The sequence below is a fragment of the Leptodactylus fuscus genome, unplaced genomic scaffold (genome assembly GCF_031893055.1).
Source record: "Leptodactylus fuscus isolate aLepFus1 unplaced genomic scaffold, aLepFus1.hap2 HAP2_SCAFFOLD_98, whole genome shotgun sequence".
Lineage (NCBI taxonomy): Eukaryota > Metazoa > Chordata > Amphibia > Anura > Leptodactylidae > Leptodactylus > Leptodactylus fuscus.
Genome location: NW_027441034.1, coordinates 125507 through 153245, shown reverse-complemented (window position 1 = coordinate 153245; position 27739 = coordinate 125507). Strand labels below are relative to the sequence as shown.

Here is a 27739-nt window from a genome sequence, read left to right as displayed (position 1 = left end):
TCAGAATGGGGGTCCCAGAGTATCTTGTGTCATTTATATCGGGTGTATTATACATGAGCACTAGTCCAGTCACTTCTATGGACTGACGGAGGACTGTGCAGGTATAAGTCCTAAGAGAGGGAATGCAATGGCGGCCACACATCCAAACCAGCGCCCCAGTCACACAGAGACTTGGGGACCCCTGTTCTTGTGATCAATGTCTTATAATACTCTTACCCTGTATCCTGCCAGTGGGGTAAGAGCAGTGCCGGAGAAGATCCCTTTAAATCTCTGTCTACAGTCATGGCCAAAAGTTCTGAGAATGCTACAAATAGTAATTGTTACAAAGTCTACGGCTTCAGTTTTCCTAATGACAATTTGCATATACTCCAGAATGTTATAAAGAGTGATCAGCTTAATAGCAATTACTTGTAAAGTCAATATTTGCCTAGAAAATGAACTTTATCCCCCAAAACACATTTCAACATCATTGCAGCCCTGCCTTAAAGGGATTCTACCACTAAAACACTTTTTTTTCTAGTTACCACGTCGGAATAGCCTTTAAAAAGGCTATTCGTCTCTTACCTGTGGAAGTGCTCTCCGCCGCGCCGTTCGTTCAAAATACCGGTTTGTACCGGTATGCTAATTAGTTCTCTTGCAGCGATGGGGGCGTCCCCATTGCAGCTCGAAAACCGACCGCAGCGCCGCCTCTCTGGTCTTCGCTGTCCTCCCCTTGCCTCTTCAGCGTCTGTCGGACGCCTGCGCAGTATGCTCTCTGTTCGGCGAAGATTGCCGAATGTACTGCGCATGCGCGAAAGTGCGGTGCCCGCACTATGGCTGGGACCGCACTTTCGCGCATGCGCAGTACGTTCCCAGCACTATGGCTGGGACCGCACTTTCGCGCATGCGCAGTACGTTCGGCAATCTTCGCCGAACAGAGAGCATACTGCGCAGGCGTCCGACAGACGCTGAAGAGGCAAGGGGAGGACACCGAAGACCAGAGAGGCGGCGCTGCGGTCGGTTTTTGAGCTGCAATGGGGACGCCCCCATCGCTGCAAGAGAACTAATTAGCATACCGGTACAAACCGGTATTTTGAACGAACGGCGCGGCGGAGAGCACTTCCACAGGTAAGAGACGAATAGCCTTTTTAAAGGCTATTCCGACGTGGTAACTAGAAAAAAAAGTGTTTTAGTGGTAGAATCCCTTTAAAAGGACCAGCTAACATGGTTTCAGTGATTGCTCCAGTAACACAGGTGTGGGTGTTGATGAGGACAGGGCTGGAGATCAATCTATCATGATTAAGTAAGAATGACACCACTGGACACTGTAAAAGGAGGCTGGTGCTTGGCATCATTGTTTCTCTTCTGTTAACCATGCTTATCTATAAAGAAACACGTGCAGTCATCATTGCACTGCACAAAAATGGCCTAACAGGGAAGAGTATCGCAGCTAGAAAGATTGCACCTCAGTCACCAATCTATTGCATCATCAAGATCTTCAAGGAGAGAGGTTCCATTGTTGGCAAAAAGGCTCCAGGGCGCCCAAGAAAAACCAGTAAGCGCCAGGACCGTCTCTTAAAAGTGTTTCAGCTGCAGGATCGGGCTACCAGCAGTGCAGAGCTTGCTCAGGAATGGCAGCAGGCAGGTGTGAGTGCATCTGCACGCACTGTGAGGCGGAGACTCTTGGAGCAAAGCCTGGTCTCAAGGAGGGCAGCAAAGAAGCCACTTCTCTCCAGAAAACACATCAGGGACAGACTGATATTCTGCAGAAGGTCCAGGGAGTGACTGCTGAGGACTGGGGGAAAGTCATTTTCTCTGATGAATCCCCTTTCCGATTGTTTGGGACATCTGGAAAACCGCTTATTGGGAGAAGACGAGGTGAGCGCTACCACCAGTCTTGTCTCATGCCAACTGTAAAGCATCCTGAAACCATTCATGTGTGGGGTGGCTTCTCCGCCAAGGGAATCGGCTCTCTCACAGTCTTGCCTAAAAACACAGCCATGAATAAAGAATGGGACCAGAATGTCCTCCAAGACCAACTTCTCCCAACCGGCCAAGAGCAGTTTGGCCACCAACAATGCCTTTTCCAGCATGATGGAGCACCTTGCCATAAAGCAAAGGGGAGAACTAAATGTCTCAGGGAACAAAACAGAGAGATTTTGGGTCCATGGCCTGGAAACTCCCCAGATCTTAATCCCATTGAGAACTTGTGGTCAATCATCAAGAGACGGCTGGACAAACAAAAACCTACAAATTCTGACAAAATGCAAGCATTGATTGTGCAAGAATGGACGGCTATCAGTCAGGATTTGGTCCAGAAGGTGATTGAGAGCATGCCAGGGAGAATTGCAGAGGTCCTGAAGAAGAAGGGTCAACACTGCAAATATTACACCGCTGCAGTAACTCCTTCTAACTGTCACTATAAGCTTTTATTACTCAGAATATGATTGCAATTCTATTTCTGTATGTGATAAAAACATCTGACAAACACACAGAAACCAGAGGGAGTAGATCATGTGACAAGAGAAGATTTGTGGCATTCTCTAAACTTTTGGCCATGACTGTATACTGGTGTGTAAAAGTATAAAAGCCATCAGACATCGTATACAGGAGGATATAGATTTATTATATATGTACAAAACAGTCTAGAAATCAGTATAAATATGACAGGACATAGACCTGCACCCCCCCCCCCCCCCCCCCCCCCTATACAACATACAAGGGGACAGGACATAGAGGACAGGAGAGGCGAGGGAAGAGGAGCAGGACTGTGCAATATGTGTCCTCCCCTAATCTCTGCTGTCTGAACACTGCCCTAGTTTCATAAGAACACTATAGTTCATCCTATACAATACTGGGGGGTGAATCTATCGGATATCTGCGGCTCGGGCTCGGTTCATGGACATGAGGATAAATGTGACGGACCTTGGAAAATTGGGAATTACCTGATCTATATTATTATGTCTGTTGGATATAAATTCACTGAGTCACAAAGGCAGTGCCCACGACTGTAGTAAGAAGGGGCCATGAGATGGGTGGGAGGAGCCAAGCGGTTAAATCCTATGGTGGGAGGAGCTATGCTGTTAGAACTCATAGTGGGAGGAGCTATGCTGTTGGAGCCATGGTGGGAGGAGCTATGCTGTTGGAGCCATGGTGGGAGGAGCCATGCTGTTAGATCCCATAGTGGGAGGGGCTATGCTGTTAGATCCCATAGTGGGAGGGGCTATGCTGTTAGAACCCATAGTGGGAGGAGCTATGCTGTTGGAGCCATGGTGGGGGGCAGGGGCAGAAACAACTGCTTTTCATCTCAAAACAAAGGTCAGGGACCTACCGATCAGGGCACCTGCCATCATTGATAGTCCCATAGAGTTGGAATGGAGTGACACTTTGCATGCACACCCACCACTTCATGGGGACATGCAACCCCTATTCTCATGATAGATGGGGGTCCCAGTGGTCAGACACATATCTATCCTACGGGATAGCACTTGGCTATCCATGACAATCCCATAGACTTTCAATGGGGCAGTATTGTGCATGCTTGACCACTACTCCATTAAAAGTGGGAGACAATTAACCCCCGCTATTCTGGTTGTGGGGTCTCAGTGGTCAGACTCCTACAGAGCAGACATATATCTATTGGGCTGTCCTATAGACACTGGAAGTATCTGCCTTGCACACGCCGGACATCCAGGACCCCTGTTCTCGTGATTAATGGCGGTCACAGTGGTTGGATCTCTATTGACTAGACAATGATCACCGATCCTGGAGACAAGTTGTGATTATAGGAAATTCCAATGTAATGGCCCCCCAAATCCCCCCCTCCGGGGGTAACAGGGGGCAGAAATTTTATAATTCCAAATAGAAGAGAAATAGTAAGAAATCCAATAGTAACATATAATGGACCTAAATACAGAATAGAGAGGCAGAGCGCATGTACCTGGGACTGACAATCCACAGGTGTTATGGACACTCATAGGAAAAGATATAAGGAAGGGTTAAATAAATATGTAAAAGACGTGTCGTCATCTTAAAGGGAATGTCACCAGACTCCCAACATATCAACCCAGCCCGGCAGATAGATAGGTTACAGACACCTGAGACTAACCCTGCCTCCCCCTGTGAATCGCTGACTCCATTGCTGAGATAGGAGTATTTTTTAGGAGCTCTTTTGTGCGATGGCCGAGCCCTTACGTATGGACAAGAAGGCGATGTCCCAGTAATGGAGGCAGCGATTCACAAGGGGAAATAGGGTATCACTCGGGTGACTGTAACCTATCTATCTGCCATGTTGGGCTGAGATGTTGCTCATCTAGAAACTCCCTTTAAGGAAAGTCCAGTGTCCTTGACATCTCTCTGTACTGTATATTAGCTCTTGGTGTAGCAGCATCATGTAGAAGACTCCACCGTGCACTGTACATACAGGCTGGAGCCCTCGGGGTGCACAAACATTTAGAGTACACACACTCATCTCTTCAGTGCTTTGATCATTGTAGTGTTTTACAGCACCGGCACCGGAACACTGAGCGAGGAATGGGATTTTCTGGAGAAATCTTCTTAGTTCCTGCATAGGCTTGAGCAGATCTTGAGATTTCAGGATCAATTTTAAAATCCAATTTCCGATCATTTTCCAGCAGATCCCGATCGCCCATCCCTATTAATGGTCTATACATGAATAGGGCTGAGCCGATCTTGAGATAACCTCTGACCTTGATCCCACCAGAAATGATTGGGATCGTAATTCCGATCGTGATTGGGAAATTTACTCGATCGCCGATCGGAATCTGATCTCTTCCAATCCCGTTCCGTCAACCGTATTCCTGCATTGTCCATTGTTTCATTCCTTCCTTCATTCATCCTTCATTCCTCCGCTGTAGTACAGGCCTGGTGTTCGGTGCGTAGAAACTCTCAGAGGAAGAAGATTTTGGTGAGCAGTAGACCTAGTAGGAGCGGGTGGACTTGGCATCGAGTTCCTTCAAAGCAAAAAGAAAGGAAATGAAGTCCCAAGAGGAGAATGGGAGCAGCGGAGTAACAAAGTAAGCGCCACCCCATTCACTAAGACGGGGGCCTTCACTTCCCTCTTCCTCTATCTACTGTATATACCTATCTACCTTCTGTACCTGCCTACCAGAATTCAGGACAGAGCTGTGTAGTAACCCTTTATGGGTTTCAGGACCAGGCTACATAATCCCATATAAATAACAAATAGGCAGCACCCCAAAAACTTCCATTCAAAAACAGATGGATTTATTCCAAAAAGCGACGTTTTCGCCCTTATAACACGTGACCCCCCTCTCGCCTTAGAAAAGTCCTTTATTGTGAGGACTTAGACGATGATTCTTGGAGTAAATCCATCTGTTTTATAACTGAAGTTTTTGGGGTGCTGCCTATGCTTTGGTCATATATCTACATACTAAGTGTATGAGGATCCCGGCAATCCCATAATACCCAATCTTAGGAGCCATTCATCCATTCATGGTAACATCTACCAGCAGGGAGGAAGTAAAGGGGACAGAGCTTTCATTTCTTTTTAATGGTGTGCCAGGGCCGAGGGGTGCGGGGGCTTCTTTTGTAAGTTAAAACTGAAACCGTTTCATATCTTATTTCAATCAGAATTCCCAATGTGCCGGAGTCTCCGACCTGCTAAATAATAAGGTCCTGTGATTCCGGCAGCATCAGCACCGATCCTTACAGGCAGTGTCAGGGGGATACAGAGCGCATGGTGAGGTGACCAGTGACCAGGACCCAGCAGAAGACGATAAAAAACCGTATGCTAATGACTAAAGAAGGAAAGGCGAAGAGCACGACTGGTGAACGTTAAAGTGTGCAGGTACGTAGTGTATTACTATGATATGTATGTCCCGTATACAGCACATACTCCCCACCCCATAGCATCCACAGGCAGCTGTTTCATGGATACTGGCCTGTAAGGAAAATCACAAAATCGCAAAATCACGGCCGCAAACTAGCGTGGCGCATACGATCCCCGCTCCCATTGAAATTAATGGGAGCGTGTACGGCCCGCAAAGGGTCCCGCGGCGTAGACGTACCACATCACGCGGCACGTTACACCGTGTGAACCCTCCCTTAAGGAGACATAAGGGATACTGGCCCATCACCCTACCAGCCACTACCCAGTTACAGTAAGTTAAGGAAGACTTATTTTTGTATTCTTTGCTGAGTTGCTTCTTCCTGAACATCCTAAAACACATAATATTAGTGAAGCCACATCCAGACTGCTCAGATAGTCACTTAAGGATTCTGAGCGCCCTTTAGGCCGGATACTGGAGCTTCAGCGAGGACATGTTGGGTATTTTTTGGTTTTCCGTCTCTTACCTGCCGACACATCGATGAGAGATTCTTCCCCCATGTAAAGGACTTTGCACCTTGGCATTTTCTTTGGGTTGCCGATCATTATCCAGCTTGTAACGGTCAGGAATCCATCGTAGGTGGTGTCGGTGAGAAATTCTCCATCCACATCCAACCAGGAGATCTTAGCGGGGGGCCAGCTACGGGCCACACACGTTACTTTGGCGCATCCGGTTAGCTGACTCTTCAATACAGTCACATTCAACGGCTCTAGAAGAAAAAGCCAAAAGTTTAGAGTTGGAGTCTCCGGACTGTGGATGGGTCAGTAATAAAACCTAGAAGAGTTGACTTCTGCCCAATCCCCGAGTTACTTGAAGACCTCAGGACACCCTCCAAAATGAAGACGACATGAAAAGGAGTTGTGAGAGTGAACGTACCGTAGACTTGTAAGGAGGTCTCTCCTATCGTTGCTCCTCCGGGAAAGATGTTGAAGAGACACTTGTAACTTCCTTCATCGCTCACATTGGCCCTGAGTATGGTCAGCGAGGACACGTTCATGCCTTCCGTAGTCACATCGATCAATCCTTGATATGCTTCCACAATGTACACGCTCTGCTCGTACGTTGCTATGTTTTTCCCATTTTTCTGCCATGATATCAGCACCAGCGTGGAGTCTTCTCTTATAGTTCTCTTGTAGCACTTCAATGTCACAGGATCAAAAAGTCTGACCCTGTAATGTTTCTTAATTAGCACCTCACCTACCAAGAAAAATCATTTTTGACTTTTTTTTTCTACAAAGATTACGTAGATATGTATCGTGAAGATGAAGCAGGTCAGCCATATTAATCCTTGGAAAAGCCCCTTTAAGCTGGCCATAAGTCCAATATCAGCAGCCACGTGGTCCGCTATACTGTCTAAGGATCCATTCACACGGAGTAACGTGGCGCGTGATGTGGCATGTATACGGCGTGTGAGACTTTGCGCGCCGGAAATGCTCCCATTGATTTCAAAAAAGTTTCAAACAATCTTTGTTTTCAGATCATTTGAGAGTTGTTTTGAGTAGCCCATGATGCCACTCTTCAGAGGAGATTCAAATAGGAGATCAACTTGCAATTGGCCACCTTAAATACCTTTTCTTATGATTGGATACATCTGGCTATGAAGTTCAAAGCTCACTGAGGTTACAAAACCAATTTTGTGCTTCAGTAAGTCAGTAAAAAGTAGTTAGGAGTATTCAAATCAATAAAATGATAAGGGTGCCCATACTTTTGCACCGGTCAAATTTTGGTTTAATGCATATTGCACATTTTCTGTTAGTACAATAAACCTCATTTCAATCCTGAAATATTACTGTGTCCATCAGTTATTAGATATATCAAACTGAAATGGCTGCTGCAAACACCAAAATATTTAAGATTAATAGGGGTGCCCAAACTTTTTCATAGGACTGTATATAGGACTGTATATAGTCCTAGGAGTCCTGACAGTGTCATATACTATGTATTATAGATATATATAGTCCTAGGAGCCCTGACAGTGTCATACACTATGTATTATAGATATATATAGTCCTAGGAGCCCTGACAGTGTCATACACTATGTATTATAGATATATATAGTCCTAGGAGCCCTGACAGTGTCATACACTATGTATTATAGATATATATAGTCCTAGGAGCCCTGACAGTGTCATACACTATGTATTATAGATATATGTAGTCCTAGGAGCCCTGACAGTGTCATACACTATGTATTATAGATATATATAGTCCTAGGAGCCCTGACAGTGTCATACACTATGTATTATAGATATATATAGTCCTAGGAGCCCTGACAGTGTCATACACTATGTATTATAGATATATATAGTCCTAGGAGTCCTGACAGTGTCATACACTATGTATTATAGATATATATAGTCCTAGGAGCCCTGACAGTGTCATACACTATGTATTATAGATATATATAGTCCTAGGAGCCCTGACCGTGTCATACACTATGTATTATAGATATATATAGTCCTAGGAGCCCTGACAGTGTCATACACTATGTATTATAGATATATATAGTCCTAGGAGCCCTGACAGTGTCATACACTATGTATTATAGATATATATAGTCCTAGGAGCCCTGACAGTGTCATACACTATGTATTATAGATATATGTAGTCCTAGGAGCCCTGACAGTGTCATAAACTATGTATTATAGATATATGTAGTCCTAGGAGCCCTGACAGTGTCATACACTATGTATTATAGATATATGTAGTCCTAGGAGCCCTGACAGTGTCATACACTATGTATTATAGATATATATAGTCCTAGGAGCCCTGACAGTGTCATACACTATGTATTATAGATATATGTAGTCCTAGGAGCCCTGACAGTGTCATAAACTATGTATTATAGATATATGTAGTCCTAGGAGCCCTGACAGTGTCATACACTATGTATTATAGATATACATAGTCCTAGGAGCCCTGACAGTGTCATACACTATGTATTATAGATATATATATAGTCCTAGGAGCCCTGACAGTGTCATACACTATGTATTATAGATATATATAGTCCTAGGAGCCCTGACAGTGTCATACACTATGTATTATATATATATGTAGTCCTAGGAGCCCTGACAGTGTCATACACTATGTATTATAGATATATATAGTCCTAGGAGCCCTGACAGTGTCATACACTATGTATTATAGATATATATAGTCCTAGGAGCCCTGACAGTGTCATACACTATGTATTATAGATATATATAGTCCTAGGAGCCCTGACAGTGTCATACACTATGTATTATGGATATATATAGTCCTAGGAGCCCTGACAGTGTCATACACTATGTATTATGGATATATATAGTCCTAGGAGCCCTGACAGTGTCATACACTATGTATTATGGATATATATAGTCCTAGGAGCCCTGACAGTGTCATACACTATGTATTATAGATATATATAGTCCTAGGAGCCCTGACAGTGTCATACACTATGTATTATAGATATATGTAGTCCTAGGAGCCCTGACAGTGTCATACACTATGTATTATAGATATATATATAGTCCTAGGAGCCCTGACAGTGTCGTACACTATGTATTATAGATATATATATAGTCCTAGGAGCCCTGACAGTGTCATACACTATGTATTATAGATATATATATATATAGTCCTAGGAGCCCTGCCAGTGTCATACACTATGTATTATAGATATATATATAGTCCTAGGAGCCCTAACAGTGTCATACACTATGTATTATAGATATACATAGTCCTAGGAGCCCTGCCAGTGTCATACACTATGTATTATAGATATATATAGTCCTAGGAGTCCTGACAGTGTCATACACTATGTATTATAGATATATATAGTCCTAGGAGCCCTGACAGTGTCATACACTATGTATTATAGATATATGTAGTCCTAGGAGCCCTGACAGTGTCATACACTATGTATTATAGATATATATAGTCCTAGGAGCCCTGACAGTGTCATACACTATGTATTATAGATATATATATAGTCCTAGGAGCCCTGACAGTGTCATACACTATGTATTATAGATATATATAGTCCTAGGAGCCCTGACAGTGTCATACACTATGTATTATAGATATATATATAGTCCTAGGAGCCCTAACAGTGTCATACACTATGTATTATAGATATACATAGTCCTAGGAGCCCTGACAGTGTCATACACTATGTATTATAGATATATATAGTCCTAGGAGTCCTGACAGTGTCATACACTATGTATTATAGATATATATAGTCCTAGGAGCCCTGACCGTGTCATACACTATGTATTATATATATATATATATATATATATATATATATATATATATATATAGTCCTAGGAGCCCTGACAGTGTCATACACTATGTATTATAGATATATGTAGTCCTAGGAGCCCTGACAGTGTCATACACTATGTATTATAGATATATATAGTCCTAGGAGCCCTGACAGTGTCATACACTATGTATTATAGATATTATATGTGAATCCTTTACCAGGAATAGTCAGACACATTTCTCCTTTCTTCGACCCTTGGCTGAGAGTACTGAAGATACATCTATAGCAGGCCTGGTCCTCGATATTGGCTTTGTACAGGGTGATGGCGTTCTGGTTCAGGCCCTCAGTGCTCATCCACAGACGATGCTTGTAACCTTTACTGATCTCAGCTCCGGAGGATGACGTGTATGTGGCTACAGGTGTTTCCTTGTCTCCTACCACCTTTGTCCAGGTCACTTGCACTGCAGTGTTGGGGGGTTGTAAGGAACATTTTAGTGTCACAGGTTCTTCATATTCTGTTCGGCCAACTTCACTTTTCACATCTGCAAAATAAACAAAAACCTCTTTGTGACTGGTGAGAATTTCTGTCTTCTCCATTGTATTTGGCACATAGAAGGGGAACTACAACCAGCAAAGTCATACAATTCTATATTGTGAGGCGAGAACGTGCCAGACTGACGGACTCCGTTATAGTCAATACTCTCTCAGGCGCCGCGTTGTTCTTGTTTAGTCCGACCCTCTGCTGGCCAGGGGATGACTTTTACAAAGACCGGATTTCACATGATAGAACCCCCACAAATCCAAAACTTTGAAAAAAAGTTTTTATTTTTACCACTTTGTGCAATGTCTGATGTTCTTATTCACATTTTTATGGGAGGCAGCACCATAGATTTTTCCTCTTTTTTTTAATGTTATTTTTCTACCCCTCTCCAAGGCGCTCGGTCACTAATACAATGCACTGTAATGCTAATGTCTTGTAAGATGCGTATGGTTCTGTCCCAGGAAGCCTATGGTAGAGGTAAGGATAAGCTCGGGCCCCTACAATAGGCTCCAGACTGTCATAACAACTGATCGCAGCCTCCGGATCTCGGTCTTGGGGACGGCAATCACAAGTAAGATGGTGGCGCCCGTGTATTGCTGGGACAATGCTCCCTAGGTCAGAAGGGCGCTGGCATTGTCACCGGGTCTCCAGTATAATACAGAGGACACTGGGCAGCGATGGTGATCCCTCAGCTCCTGAGCAGCCACCATGTTTAAAATCTCAACATCCACCTTAACCACTTCAGTACCGGGCCAATTTGTGGTCCAGGACCAGACACATTTTAGGTTTATGTATGTATGTGCGGTTTTGAGGGCTGTAAAATTTTTCTCGTATGTCTTAGTCAACTAATTTTTGCATCTTTTTTCGGGGACACATAGGGCTTTATTTTTATGTTATTTTTATTTTCAAATGTGTTTTAATTTTTTTTATATCCAGGAAAATATAAACAATATAGGAGGGAAATTGTGTCTGGTTTTCAATTTATAATTTTTTTTAAATTTAATAACACAAAGTGTCACTGAAAAACTTTATAAAATAGTTTTTCCTCTCCGTTACGGTAATTTTTATTTTGTATGGTGTCGTCGGGGGCGGGGCTATAACCTTTAATAACGGTGTTTTATTAGCGTATTATTTATTTATTTTTTATTATTTTATTTACATTTTTTTAAAACTTTTTTATTATATTTTTTTTTTTTTCCAGATTGTGTCCCCATAAGGTAATAAGAGACCTTTGGGGACATCTGATCACTTATTTTTTTGTACTGGAGGCTGATTTCTCCTATAACTGGGGCTGGTACATTTAGCCTCAGATACAGGAGGAATACAGCCATCTGCACACTGTATATACAGCTTACTGAGCTGGTCTGAGTCCTCTAGGACCCAGCAGCTCTGGTAAGACTCTGCTCCCGCGGATCACGTGTCCGCCGGGTCAGAGGGCAGCTGAATTATGGCTGCGTCCATAGCTGTGTATACAGCGCTCATTGAGCGCTGTATACACAGCGATCGAGAAGGCAGTGGAGGTAATAAATCTGCCCTGTCTTCTCTCTGGGAGCTCCGACTGAAGTTACAGCCGGCTCCTAGTAAAAGCAACTGCACGATCTCCGTGCAGCTGCTGTGTTCTGGTGGACGTACAGGTACGTCCTGGCAGAACTAGACAACCACTTCCCGGACGTATATAGTCTATGGGCGGTCCGGAAGTGGTTTATAGTACGGGGAATGTTAGGAAAGGGTTAAGAGGTGCATGCAGTAAAAATCCAAAACATTGTGTAAGCATAGCCTCAAGGGGTTAAAGTGTAATGCACAACTAGAGGAGACTTACCTAGTCCACTGGTGATACCGCACAATATCCAGAGCTGACAAGCCAGCACTATATACAGCTTCTGAAAGAAAGGACAAAGTATTAGATGGGCAAAAAACAGCAAAATGAATCTTCAGACTGGACAAGGGACTAAGAATAAACCATAGAAGATCTGCTGATCGCTGGAGAGGCTCGCCGATCACAAACTCCTCCCTAAACAGATCACCTGATCACTCATAGCCCCGCTGCCAGATCATGAGGCTCCATATACATGCGGCAATAGAGACCTGGAAAATCCAGCCAATGTATAGAGCAGATTTCCCTGCCCAAAACTAATCTACAGATCCTATAATCACTGTGACATTTGGCACATGGATAGATTTGTAAACTCAATTAACTCATCGGCTACTTTGTATCCCGGTACATGACATGGCTTCACTACTGTTCTGGATTTATGGGCACATACTATATTACACTGCTCCTGCAGCCGCTTATCTCAGCTCCCAGGTCTGTTATCTCTCTATGTAACACTCAGCTAACCCTCAGTCCATTGTGTACAAGCATCTGCATGTTATCTGATCTGCTCCAGGCAGTGCTGACACACTGGAGGGGAAAACACCTTTACTCCAAATTGTCAATTTGCTAATTTTCAACATGGAAAAAGAAAATCTAATTTGTCACAAACAACGAGAGATATGAAGGAGCCAGAAGTCACAGAGTTCTCCTCAAGTGGAGCAGACGGGATCATCGACAGCAAAAACACGCTCATTATATGGCGTCCCAGCGAGCTTCTGAGATGTCGGAACAATCACAGGCACAGTGTGAGGAACAAGTTCAGCCGCAGGACAGCTTGAGAGCTGCCGAAACACTGGAGCAGGCAAACCATCGACGGCAGCAATTTGCTGAGTATAGGCAGATCATCGACACCAACAACACACAGACAAAGTCATGGCCAAAGGCTAGTATATATAAATCTGCAGACGATTAACCCCTTCCCGCCACAACTGTTTTTTTTATTTTATTCCCCACTTTCAAAAAGCTGTAACTTTTTTATTTTTTCCATTCACAGAGTCATATGAGGGCTTTATTTTTTCATGACAAATTGTACTTTATAATGGCACCATTAATATTCTATACAATGTATTGGGAAGCTGGAAAAAATTCAGAATGGAGTGAAATTAGAGAAAAACTGTGTTTGTGTAACTTTCTACAGTCACTCTGCAGCTACAATGACATGTCAGCTATATCACGCGGTCTGTGCGACTACAGCACCACATTTGTGTAGTTTTCTTTTACATTTTAACCCCATACCAAAAAAATCTAAAACAATACAAAAATAAATTCTTAGAGTCTCCGTATTCTGACACCTGTAAATTTCGGATCGTTCCCATATCTTCCATTATATATCTAAGAATGGATTCGCATACGGCATCTTTTGTTTTTGTGGGACCAGATGTACTTTTTATATATACCAATTATACCCTTATGGGGGTGGGGGGGACTCAGGGTTTAAACACTATAGGTGAAGACAAGTTCAAGCCTCGTTTTAATGAAAAGAAGAAAGTCACGGCCAAACCCTGAGTGTGCGTCCGGTTCATGCAGTGGTTTATTTTAGTGACATCTAGTGAGTGTTTATACGGCCGAGACTGGAGTGACATCTGATAAAGGACAAGGCCAGGAAATGTGCAGGAAATGTCTCGAGAAATAGGACGGTAAATATTCAGCGCGGCCATGACTGGGGCACAAGAAGCCGCCACGAGTGGGGCACAAGGAGCCGCCCCACTACTCCGTGCCCAGACTTACTGACTTACTAAGACATCACTGTGTAGGTTTCATATAGAAGTCATTGTTTAGTAGTGAACCAATATCCTTCCTGGGCCCCAAACACACTGCAGGGGCCCCCATAACCAATCATCCGCCAGGATCTCACTGCTGCCTGAGCCAGGTTCGTTATGAATCAAAAATTTTGGGTTCAGGCAAACTCAAGACTTTTGGGGTTCACCCCTCAGACCCCTGAGTATAATAAACAGAGGCCCGAGGGAGGTCTGGGAAAATAATAAGCAGGGACACTCCCCTTTCATGGGCTTCTTCCTCCAGGGCTCCGTTGCAGTCATCATCCAGCCTCTGCCGGCCTCCTGGGTGATGTCATCAGCCGCTGAGGCCTGTGATTGGGCTTCAGCAGTCCCCTAGGGCTGTGATGTCACCAAGGAGGCTGGAAGAGGCCTGAAGACAACCAAGGAGGAGTCTCAAAGAGGTGAAGGATGGCGGTATCTATATCTATGTATCTGCTGCTTACTGGGGCCTCTGCTTATTACTTTCTGGTTTGTAAGGAGACCCCAGACTATAACGTCTGGAAGAAATTAGGACTGGACTTAAATCAGGAATTTTTTTAAAAAATGACAAATATGGAAAAGAAAAATTTAAATAATACAATGAGAGATGTGAGAGGCGAAGGATTGGAGCAGGTAACATCCTCAGAAGATCTGGGCTTAGTTCTCCAAGATGGAGGGAACATCTGCCCAGTTCTGCCAAAAACTGTCTGCAAGTACCGAGAAAAACTGAAGAAAGGCAAAGGGCAAAGGTCACACCGAATATTGATTGGATTTACATTGAACTTTTCTTAAATCATTTTGCTCCATACACTGTGTAACAGCCAAACTTCACTTGAACCATAAGGATTGCCAGTAATGTGAAGTCTAGGAGAGCCCCTGTATTCAGCTTCATACACAGAAGTCTATGGAGGGGGGGTTTGGGGAGGAGGCAGCTAGATATAGATATACAGTAGCAGCGTTGCGAGCTCTCTCTTACTCACAGTAATGTGTTATCTGCAGTTATTTCAGCCTCTCAGTGGCCTCCTCCTCCTCCTCCCCTCTTCATAGACTTCTTTGTAAGAAGTAACTTACCCTGATATTGGGAGAAGGAAACAGATTTCTTTAATACAATATATTACAAAGTTTCTTCTATTCACCTATACTATTGATGTTTGGGAAGTTATTTAATAATCGGAGGCATGCTTTATAATTGGAGGCATGCTTTATAATCGGAGGCATGCTTTATACCTGTATACTAGTGATAGTAAGCAAAGCGCGATACAGATCTGTCATAAATCATCATCTGCTGGACCACCAATGAGCCCCATTATAGTCAATGGGGCCCCTCAGGCTCCGCCCATGTCCGTTATTTTTGCGGCCCCTTTTTAGTTATTCTGGTCAGACCAGCACAGACATGAATGTGACCTTAGTCTCTGACTAACTGGGAAGATTATTTTCTTGGGAGAAGAGGAAGGTGGTAATACATTCTAATTACAGCTAATTAATATGACAGAACTTTTATTATTATATTAATTATCACTTCAGTTATTTTTAGGATTTATTCAGGCGTGTTCACACTGCTGTCATTGAAGTCCATTGTCCTGATTCATCATAGGATTAGAGCAATGGACCGAAATGCCAACAACATAGAGAGAATCCTCCGCCTGTATCCGTCACTACAATGTAACAAGCAAGTCAGCGATCTCTAATGGAGGATAAAACTCTACCGATGCGTCTCCTTAGTCTGAACGGTGAACAAATGCTGGGAATGGAGAGGGATATAAATGCAGGGAAATTGTCAGTATACGTGATAGTGTCAGTGCTTCAGTCTATTGATCTGTTCCTATGATGAATGAGAACAACGGACTTCAATGAGAGCAGTGTGAACGAAGCCTTATTAGATGGATTCTGCAGATGATTAAATGTAATTAATAATTTATTGTTTTTATTTTCTTAATATTTAATCAGATGAATATTTAATAACATTGGAAGCAGCAGAAAAACAAGAATAATAATAATAATAATAAAATATAATAAAGCGACCGAACCGTGGACGAAACGCTTATAATAATTCAGCAAGTGGATGATTTGTGAGATATTACTGCCAAAATTATTATTATTATTGTTATTATTATTATAATATTGTTATTTAATAATAATAATAAATTTTATTTATATAGCGCCAACATATTCCGCAGCGCTGTACAATTTGTAGGGTTCAGATACAGACATACATAACAAAGAACGTCATTTCACACAATGGGACTGAGGGCCCTGCTCACAAGAGCTTACAATCTATGAGGTAGAGGGGGTGACACAAGAGGTAGCAGGGGCGGCATTGCTTATACAGTGTTCAGACAATTTTGTAATAGAGGTTGCAGCCATTACACAAACAAAGCTTTATGGGCCGTCACTAGTAGTGTCCTGTAACATGTGGATAGAGCATGGACAAATATGTTAGGCTGAAAAGGCATCAAGAAGGGTTTGCATTAGGAATTGTGATAGGCCTGTCTGAAAAAAAATGCGTCTTTAGTTTGTGTTTGAAACTGTAGAAATTGGGAGTTCCTCTGATTGTCCGGGGTAGAGCATTCCAGAGAAGTGGTGCAGCTCGGGAGAAGTCTTGTATACGAGCATGGGAGGGTCTGATAATAGAGGATGGAAGTGTTAGGTCATTGAGTGAGCGGAGAGCACGGGTTGGGCGGTAGACAGAGATGAGGGAGGAAATGTAGGGAGGTGCGGCATTATGGAGAGCCTTGTGGGGGAGGGGGAGAACTTTATATTTTATTCTATATTGAATAGGCAGCCAATGTAACGACTGGCACAGACCAGAGGCATCACTGTAGCGTCTAGCCTGGTAGATGAGCCTGGCCGCTGCAATTATCAATGTTGTTTTTATTATTGTTATCATTGTTATTGATGTTTTTATTATTCATTGCTATGATCCTTAATAATAATAATACTAATAATAATAATAATAAATAATAAATAATAATAGTAATAATAATAATAATATAATAATAATAATAATAATAATAATAATAATAATAATAATAATAATAAATAACAATAATAATAATAATAATGTTAGTGCTGTGATCATATCAGAATATATTTGGGTTCTGTGATAACCATGATTAATAACATTATAACTATATCTGGAGGGAGATGTAATATTTGGTTCCAGAGTCTAGATAATGTTCACTATAATATAAGAGAAAATAAAGACGATAGAAAAATGGAAGAATCTGCACAAAACGAATACACAGGCAGTGAGGCCATATATATATATATATATATATATATATATATATATATATATATATGTGTATATAGCTATGGAGGAGTCAGACACTTCATATAGGCAGAAGAGCAGACAGGAAAATAAACTGGAGCCGCCAAAACCAAAATTCAAGAATCTGGTTATGGGTGACGAGGAGAACCTAATGTGTACTGAAGGGATCGCTGCCGAAATAATAGTAACTATAATACTAATAATAATAATAATAAAATATAATGATATAATAACTATAACATGGATAATAATACTACTAATAATACTGTCCATCATGGAAACAATAATATATAATAATAATAATAATAATAATAATAATAATCCTTCTTGCAATATTATATGAGAAGATTTTGGGACCCATAAGAAAAAAGTCCATTAAATCATAACAATAAAAGTAGAAAGTGTTAGAATAATTGAGTAAATAATTTGCTGAATTAATTATTTCTGTACATTAAACAACATTTATTTCATTGATTGGATTTACATAAATGAATCTCCCTGTAATGTTACCAGCCTTGGGATATCAATTCTATACATTTTGTGTTGTATCTTTTACTTGTCTTTTATATTTATATTGCACTATTATGCAAAAAAAATCCTGAGTGACATTTATCACCTATAGGTGGATGATATACATATGATTTTGGGGTGTGTAACGTCCCCCATTTGTCCCTATTACTTGACCAGAGAGTAATAGGACGGGCAGCGGAGCTCACAGACTGCGGCTCCATTCATAGTCTGATGGAAAGTCCCTCTAAGTATAATTAGATCACAGTACACACACGTATATATACTGTATATATATATAAGAGTGGCTGAGCTCCCCTTATAGGAACAGAATGGACTAAACATGGACTCATCTAATGATGGGAAACACCAGATTCTGGGAGACCCCCTGGCTTATGATGGAGGGTCGCCAGTTGTTTCCCCAGGTTTCGCCAGACCCGTTGCACTTGTCGGAGTTTTTCATCCTTGATTTTAGAAGGACTCTGATCTGAGCTGTGAATGTGGCCCTATATAGTCCCAGAATAAAGGATCAAGCTATAAAGTCTATAGGAATAAATCTCTGGGACTTGTACATGGAGCTGAGCTGCGGATTAAGCAAATATTGCAATGTGAACTTCAGATTCCAGATTTTTCCATGATGAGTTTGTCACTTTCTATCTGCAATAATTCATTAATAATAACATAATATAATATAATAAGTATGTACAACATCAGATAGTTGGTGTTAGCAGCGACGTCTTACCGTCTCCTCCATCGTACGCCTCTCATCGCTCTGATGGCCATTTCCTTTACAGCTCAAAACAAGAACTCCGTTTTTTTTTTCCTTTTCCCTTTTATTTTAAATCTTAATTGGAGACGACAGCCGACACTGCCATCTGCAGGCCCCGCATCTATACTCTGCTCCTAACAGCACATTGTGGGCACAGAGGCTTGAACGTTACAGTATTGTTCTATTTTGTCTATATGCGGTATTTATTTAGGAGTTCTGTAATGAGCTATATTGCAGGCTTAAAGGGATTTCTTAAAGATAAGACATAGAAGTAGTTATGTGTGTCTGAATGCTTACCCGGCAATGTCACCATAGCTCAGGAGCAGTTACTTTAGATTGTCCACCTCTGTGCAGCACTGTTGCTTTCATGCCGCCAGGGCTTGCTGTGGGTAGAATTTCCATGTAAGAGAAACCATAGTAATCTTATGCACAACAAGCCCTGGTAGCATGGAAACATCAGTGCTGCACAGTTACAGATATCCCGTCTTTATAGACAATACAGACCTCCTCTTCTGATCTGCTGCCCAGCTTGTGAAACATGGTTCATAGATTTAATGGGAGCGCTGGAGGTAACAGATGGAGAATAGGACGGGGTATGTGTATTATTACCATGAGGGGTAATAATATGTTATATTGTGTGACTATGAGGCAGACAGGGGCAGTACATCCAGACCAGGACTAGTAGAGATGTTATGGAGTTACCCCATTTTGGTTCCAGTGCCATACACGGAGCAGAGGGGTCCAATATCAAAAAGACTTTATTCAGGTTCTGCTTTACTCCCGCACACCCTTGTCCGTCTGAGACAGGAGGGTCTTCTTACTCCATTCCTTGCTTGTGACTTCAGTACTGTCTATAGTCACGTCCATATCTGCTGACATCAGCGAACCTATGAAGACCACAACTCTAAGCAGGTCCTCACCAGCCATTACAATTGGGATGAGACCACCATAGAATAAGCCACAGAAGTTATAGGGGCTGCGCTTATGGCTTAGTAGGGGAGTCCATCCTTATCCATCATCAAAGGTCTCTGCACAATTCCAATTGCTCCAAAAACATTAACCTGGAAATTTTTGAACATTTACCTTGTAATATTAGAGCTAGTAGCCTATGACGGTAATAAAACATCCTACACATCCTATCATTGTCAGAACCAACGTCTCCTACTGATATGGAAGAAGAAGTTTCCGCTGTTGCTCATAGTTCATTGTTCTCTTCTGTAAATGGTTAAAAGCTCGTTGTGACTGGAGGACGAGTCGCCTAAACCCCTTGCCGGTTCTTTCCCATTCACTATATGGCAGTAAGCAGGTACCCCTTGAACACTTTGATGGGTTGGGGTCTATCTGGAGGTTTGCTATGGGGCTTTATGATTTCTCTACCGGTTCCTGCCTTATGTGACATTGTCCTCATGTCCTGATATCTGTCATGGTAACTGGGCAGTACCGGGGTTGTACCTGGATCGCTAGGAGTCAATTCACCCATCTCTGGTCCTGTGCAATTTGGCTTTTCAGATTTACTCAAGAATAAGGGGGGAGGGGTCACCCCACAAATGTGTGCACAGACAAAGGCTAAAGGGTTAACAGGTTGGTATCCAACATCCAAAGCTCTCTAGTAGGGTATAATAAATTGTGCCCGAACCCACAATGGTGATGATGTCATGTTTTACAATCACTCACGTTCTATATATCACTTTATTTCAGCCTCTCCATAAGCGTATGGACGGAGCGGCCACCTCCACGAGCTTCTAGAGGTAAGTACTGGAGCGTCATACTCCACTGGGAAGCTCAGGGGTGGGGTTTAGAAGCTCAGGGGTGGGGTTTAGAAGCTCAGGGGTGGGGTTTAGAAGCTCAGGGGTGGGTTTTTTAGAAGCTATGGGGTGGGGCTTATAAGCTATGGGGTGGGGCTTAGAAGCTCAGGGGTGGGGCAAGGGTAGTCAGGGTGCAGTGGAGATAAATCATTTTGATTTTCCCTTTGTTTTTTTTATTTGCAGAAGTTCTTTACGCAAAGTCTTCTCCACACACAGGTGTTAGACTAGGGAATGGAGGGTTCCTTCCTTTAGATTGTAAGCTCCTTGGAGCAGGGCAGACATTAATGATGGTTTCCTTTAGATTGTAAGCTCAGAAGAGCAGGGCTGGTCTTATCATGGAAGGTTGGAAGGAACTCTCCGGAATAGATTGTAAGCCTTTGAAGTCAATACTGACTTTATTGGCAGGAATCCTCTCTTTAGTCTAGGGCTAATGGTCACCAGGATGGCTCCTATCTCTGAGGTCGGGACTACATGGCGGCTTTGGCTGCGGCATGTGGTTGGATATCGTAGTGTTAGCGCTTTTTCTGTTTAATGGAAGTGAATGTGGTTGGGTTATGACAAGCAAGTCATCTGCTATATTCTGGCAGTGGTTGCAATGGCGGTCTGACCGACATTGAGCCTTTGTGAGTCATCGAGACACAACCACATTCATGTCACTGGCGGTAATGCCGGTATTTGACCACGACGTGGTGGTCTCTGACTGTGTGATGTGTGTTGTGGCTGAAGTTGTTGTGTAGCCCCTGCACCGGGGATAAGCCGCCATCATGGTCACCATTTATTAGGTATCATCATAGAGAGGATTCCTTATATTAGTCTGTAAGCTCTCCGGATGGGGTTGTTTTATATTACATGCATGTCACTATATACATCTATACAGTATATACGTCGTGAGCGTTCAGGCTCCTGAACAGTATCTCTAGACTGTAAGCTCTTCGGAGCAGGTTTCAGGTTTCAGCTCAGCAGTAGGCAGAGGGATAGACATGGTCCAGGGTTATATCGCCGATCGCCATATTTGGGGTCAGGAAGGAATTATTTTTTTCCCCTGAGACTCAGATCTCCGGGGTTTTTCTTCGCCTTCCTCTGGATCATTGGGTTGGGATTCTTATCTCAGGAACTTATTTATGGAGGGTCAAATGGACCATCACAGGAGCTCCGATCGAATTGAATCCCATTATAGTATATGGGGAAAAATGCTCGTTTCAGGGGATCCCACCATTCGACTCAGGAGAGTCACCAAGTCCACTATGACACCTCAGCAAATAATGCCAACACCTCTGCAATGCAAATAGGACAGCAGGAGAAGCATGTCTGGGGGCATCTATCACACCAAAGACCCTCTATTACCCCATTAATAATGCCGGAGCTGACTTTTTCTCATAGGAATGCGTTGATTGGCTGAGTGCCATATAGTGTACAGCATTCAGCCAATCAACGCTGGTTCTGCCGGAGGAGGCGGAGTCTAAGATCGGTCCACAGCAGTCTCCATTGTGGTCCGATCTCAGATGTAGCCGAGTTGAGCGCACAGCTCTATTACATCTCAGGTATAGCAGGGTTGAGCGCACAGCTCTACTACATCTCAGGTATAGCAGGGTTGAGCGCACAGCTCTACTACATCTCAGGTATAGCAGGGTTGAGCGCACAGCTCTATTACATCTCAGGTATAGCAGGGTTGAGCGCACAGCTCTACTACATCTCAGGTATAGCAGGGTTGAGCGCACAGCTCTATTACATCTCAGGTATAGCAGGGTTGAGCGCACAGCTCTACTACATCTCAGGTATAGCAGGGTTGAGCACACAGCTCTATTACATCTCAGGTATAGCAAGGTTGAGCGCACAGCTCTACTACATCTCAGGTATAGCAGGGTTGAGCGCACAGCTCTACTACATCTCAGGTATAGCAGGGTTGAGCGCACAGCTCTATTACATCTCAGGTATAGCAGGGTTGAGCGCACAGCTCTATTACATCTCAGGTATAGCAGGGTTGAGCGCACAGCTCTATTACATCTCAGGTATAGCAGGGTTGAGCGCACAGCTCTATTACATCTCAGGTATAGCAGGGTTGAGCGCACAGCTCTATTACATCTCAGGTATAGCAGGGTTGAGCGCACAGCTCTATTACATCTCAGGTATAGCAGGGTTGAGCGCACAGCTCTATTACATCTCAGGTATAGCAGGGTTGAGCGCACAGCTCTATTACATCTCAGGTATAGCAGGGTTGAGCGCACAGCTCTATTACATCTCAGGTATAGCAGGGTTGAGCGCACAGCTCTATTACATCTCAGGTATAGCAGGGTTGAGCGCACAGCTCTACTACATCTCAGATGTAGCTGATGATAACTTCTATAAAACAGGCCAAAAGAATCTTCACCTTGTAAAGCTGCTGGTGACAGTAAGAGGAGAACTACTAGTAGCAGCAAGTCATCCTCGTACGCATTGTCAGGTCTGTTCAGGTCTGTACAATCTTCACCCTCTAAATCTGCATTAAACCTGAGAGAACAAGAACAAAATCATAGAAGAGGAAGAAATGAGAGGCAGCGGTCAGTGTGACAATACCCTCCATGTTGTATCATGTCAGTCAGTGAGAATACTTCATGCCAAGTAGATGTTGACTGTCAGTGATGAGATTGTCACATTAGGATGAATAACGATCCCTTCCCCCGTATAGATAAGACTCCTCTGCCGTCCTGCTGCAGTGACATCTCAGTAGTATCCTGTAATATCTTCTCCCATTACTTATATTATATTTCCTTCTCCTAGGTTCTAGAGTCGGCCGCTTGTTATCATCCCGCCGGCACGGATTATCCAGGTCTGTCCGTGCCATTAGAAGAGGCTGCTGTTCTGTGTGCTGTCGCTGTTCCAGCAGAAATGTCTAGAAGACGGAAACCTCCAAATCGAGAGCCCTGAAATACCACAAGTTCTAAGCAAGAAGAGAACACGTGTGTGGGTCTAAAAAAAAGAACAAAAGAACACCTTGTATCTAAGCCTGTCTATCGTCATCCAATGATCACATGAAGCTCAGAATGGTAAGGTAGTGTGATAACTAAAGCAGTTTTTGGGGATTTCCACCTCCCAATAAATAGCACTGTGTGCACACCCACATGCCATAACCTCAAATGTCCAAAGTGTGATGGTTCTTCCCAGGTGAAAAACACAAAGGGTTAAACGCTATAGTGAGAAGCATACATTGACGTGCTGCCTCTAGAGACACGCACCCCCTGTCATTTTGTGGATGAGATTTGGTTAACTCTAATCTGCTCTATGTAAAATACTTCAGGTCTGACCCATGGGGAAACACAAAACCAGTCTTTATTGATAGGAGGCACATCCTATTTGGGAACAATGCACCCCAATAATAGGAGTGCACATGGTCTTACAGCAATGGTCCAAACCTTTCTTACATTGTAAGCTTCATCCTATGTAAAGATTGTCCCAGTTTTTAGTATCCCTGCGCTATGCTGAGGAGGCCCAATAGGCCGAAACAGCGCTGTCCATAGCTGGGAATCTGCTCCTTTAGGAATAGAAATACTAATTTGGCAATTATATCCGCATCATGATAGTAGACTTATTAACTGAGTCATACATGATGTTAAGGAGGCTGCCCTCTAGAGGACGGTGTACAGAGTGCACTGATCTCCTAGTTACATCCTGGAGAATAGATTTGCATATTTTTTACCCTGTTTTTAGTGGTAAAATTAGGGGCCTCGGCTTATATTCGGGTCGGCTTATACTCGAGTATATATGGTATTTCTTCAGACCACAAAATATTATATGGTAATACCCGGGGGGGAGGGGGGTGACCTTTCCTCACATCTCAGGGGCTTCACCACCACATCCGGGCTTGTTCTGCTCTATCTTCTGACCTCCTCTGTCACCGGGGTCACTGCTGAGGCCTGTGATTGGTGGTCACTCGGGGGTCATTGACATCATGACACCAACATCCCCCACATGACCACTGAGAATCGATCAGGTCGGTCACCTGGGGATGATATTTAGGGGTTTGTTTTTTGGTCATTTCTTATTGAATTTTTCTATTCTCCACAATAAAGTTAGCTTTTTATGCTTTCAGGGTTCTTTTTTTAATACATTTTTTTAAAATAAATATTTTTCCCTCTCTATTATGGAAGTTTTTGTGGATAGAACTTGTGATGTGGAAAGTTTCTTTTTTATTTTAACTTTTTTTTTCTAAATTTTCCATACTAGACTTTTCTAGCGATACATTATTTTTGCTCTGTGAGTCTGGACAGATTTATGATCTTGTAGACTTTTCTCCACCCGTCGGACGAGGATTGTCTTCTATCTATCAGCAATGACATATGGGAATGGTGGGCAGAGGAAAGTCCTAGACTGATGAAGGGGCAGAACTTGGGATCTCCAAACATTTCATTGTGTACATTCCCATATATCATTGGTAAACCTAGATACATTATATCCATGTCCCTGCCCCCATTCCCATATATCATTGGTAAACTTAGATACATTATATCCATGTCCCTGCCCCCATTCCCATATATCATTGGTAAACCTAGATACATTATATCCATGTCCCTGCCCCCATTCCCATATATCATTGGTAAACCTAGATACATTATATCCATGTCCCTGCCCCCATTCCCATATATCATTGGTAAACCTAGATACATTATATCCATGTCTCTGCCCCCATTCCCATATATCATTGGTAAACCTAGATACATTATATCCATGTCCCTGCCCCCATTCCCATATATCATTGGTAAACCTAGATACATTATATCCATGTCTCTGCCCCCATTCCCATATATCATTGGTAAACTTAGATACATTATATCCATGTCCCTGCCCCCATTCCCATATATCATTGGTAAACCTAGATACATTATATCTATGTCCCTGCCCCCATTCCCATATATCATTGGTAAACCTAGATACATTATATCCATGTCCCTGCCCCCATTCCCATATATCATTGGTAAACCTAGATACATTATATCCATGTCCCTGCCCCCATTCCCATATATCATTGGTAAACCTAGATACATTATATCCATGTCTCTGCCCCCATTCCCATATATCATTGGTAAACCTAGATACATTATATCCATGTCTCTGCCCCCATTCCCATATATCATTGGTAAACTTAGATACATTATATCCATGTCCCTGCCCCCATTCCCATATATCATTGGTAAACCTAGATACATTATATCCATGTCCCTGCCCCCATTCCCATATATCATTGGTAAACCCAGATACATTATATCCATGTCCCTGCCCCCATTCCCATATATCATTGGTAAACCTAGATACATTATATCCATGTCCCTGCCCCCATTCCCATATATCATTGGTAAACCTAGATACATTATATCCATGTCCCTGCCCCCATTCCCATATATCATTGGTAAACCTAGATACATTATATCCATGTCTCTGCCCCCATTCCCATATATCATTGGTAAACCTAGATACATTATATCCATGTCTCTGCCCCCATTCCCATATATCATTGGTAAACCTAGATACATTATATCCATGTCCCTGCCCCCATTCCCATATATCATTGGTAAACCTAGATACATTATATCCATGTCCCTGCCCCCATTCCCATATATCATTGGCAAACCTAGATACTTTGTATCCATGTCCCTGCCCCCATTCCCATATATCATTGGTAAACCTAGATACTTTGTATCCATGTCCCTGCCCCCATTCCCATATATCATTGGTAAACCTAGATACATTATATCCATGTCCCTGCCCCCATTCCCATATATCATTGGCAAACCTAGATACTTTGTATCCATGTCCCTGCCCCCATTCCCATATATCATTGGTAAACCTAGATACTTTGTATCCATGTCCCTGCCCCCATTCCCATATATCATTGGTAAACCTAGATACTTTGTATCCATGTCCCTGCCCCCATTCCCATATATCATTGGCAAACCTAGATACTTTGTATCCATGTCCCTGCCCCCATTCCCATATATCATTGGTAAACCTAGATACATTATATCCATGTCCCTGCCCCCATACCCATATATCATTGGTAAACCTAGATACATTATATCCATGTCTCTGCCCCCATTCCCATATATCATTGGTAAACCTAGATACATTATATCCATGTCCCTGCCCCCATTCCCATATATCATTGGTAAACCTAGATACATTATATCCATGTCCCTGCCCCCATTCCCATATATCATTGGTAAACCCAGATACTTTGTATCCATGTCCCTGCCCCCATTCCCATATATCATTGGTAAACCTAGATACATTATATCCATGTCCCTGCCCCCATTCCCATATATCATTGTTAAACCTAGATACATTATATCCATGTCCCTGCCCCCATTCCCATATATCATTGGTAAACCTAGATACATTATATCCATGTCTCTGCCCCTATTCCCATATATCATTGGTAAACCTAGATACATTATATCCATGTCCCTGCCCCCATTCCCATATATCATTGGTAAACCTAGATACATTATATCCATGTCCCTGCCCCCATTCCCATATATCATTGGTAAACCTAGATACATTATATCCATGTCCCTGCCCCCATTCCCATATATCATTGGTAAACCTAGATACATTATATCCATGTCCCTGCCCCCATACCCATATATCATTGGTAAACCTATATACATTATATCCATGTCTCTGCCCCCATTCCCATATATCATTGGTAAACCTAGATACATTATATCCATGTCTCTGCCCCCATTCCCATATATCATTGGTAAACCTAGATACATTATATCCATGTCCCTGCCCCCATTCCCATATATCATTGGTAAACCTAGATACATTATATCCATGTCCCTGCCCCCATTCCCATATATCATTGGTAAACCTAGATACATTATATCCATGTCCCTGCCCCCATTCCCATATATCATTGGTAAACCCAGATACATTATATCCATGTCCCTGCCCCCATTCCCATATATCATTGGTAAACCTAGATACATTATATCCATGTCCCTGCCCCCATTCCCATATATCATTGGTAAACCCAGATACATTATATCCATGTCCCTGCCCCCATTCCCATATATCATTGGTAAACTTAGATACATTATATCCATGTCCCTGCCCCTATTCCCATATATCATTGGTAAACC

The 27739-nt window shown here is 42.7% G+C and overlaps 1 protein-coding gene across 1 annotated transcript; it reads right to left on the bottom strand.

Moving 5' to 3' along the window:
* Window positions 1-2706: 2706 nt before the first annotated feature.
* On the bottom strand, window positions 2707-18810 carry LOC142189051 (OX-2 membrane glycoprotein-like). The gene is made up of 6 exons (XM_075262115.1): window positions 18793-18810; window positions 12462-12522; window positions 10320-10643; window positions 6726-7046; window positions 6316-6558; window positions 2707-4952 (listed from the first exon to the last, which is right to left on the bottom strand). The coding sequence occupies exons 1-6, from the start codon at window positions 18802-18804 to the stop codon at window positions 4888-4890; spliced, it is 1026 nt and encodes a 341-aa protein (XP_075118216.1). The 5' UTR covers window positions 18805-18810; the 3' UTR covers window positions 2707-4887.
* Between the last annotated feature and the right edge of the window lie 8929 nt (window positions 18811-27739).

What these genes read in the sequence shown, in the direction of transcription:
- LOC142189051 (XM_075262115.1), bottom strand. An exon ending in CGGTATCACCAGTGGACTAG is followed by an intron (nt 10,644 to 12,461) that starts GTAAGTCTCCTC and finishes TTTATTTTGCAG; the next exon opens with ATGTGAAAAGTGAAGTTGGC. An exon ending in TCTCATCGATGTGTCGGCAG is followed by an intron (nt 4,953 to 6,315) that starts GTAAGAGACGGA and finishes TTTGCTTTGAAG; the next exon opens with GAACTCGATGCCAAGTCCAC.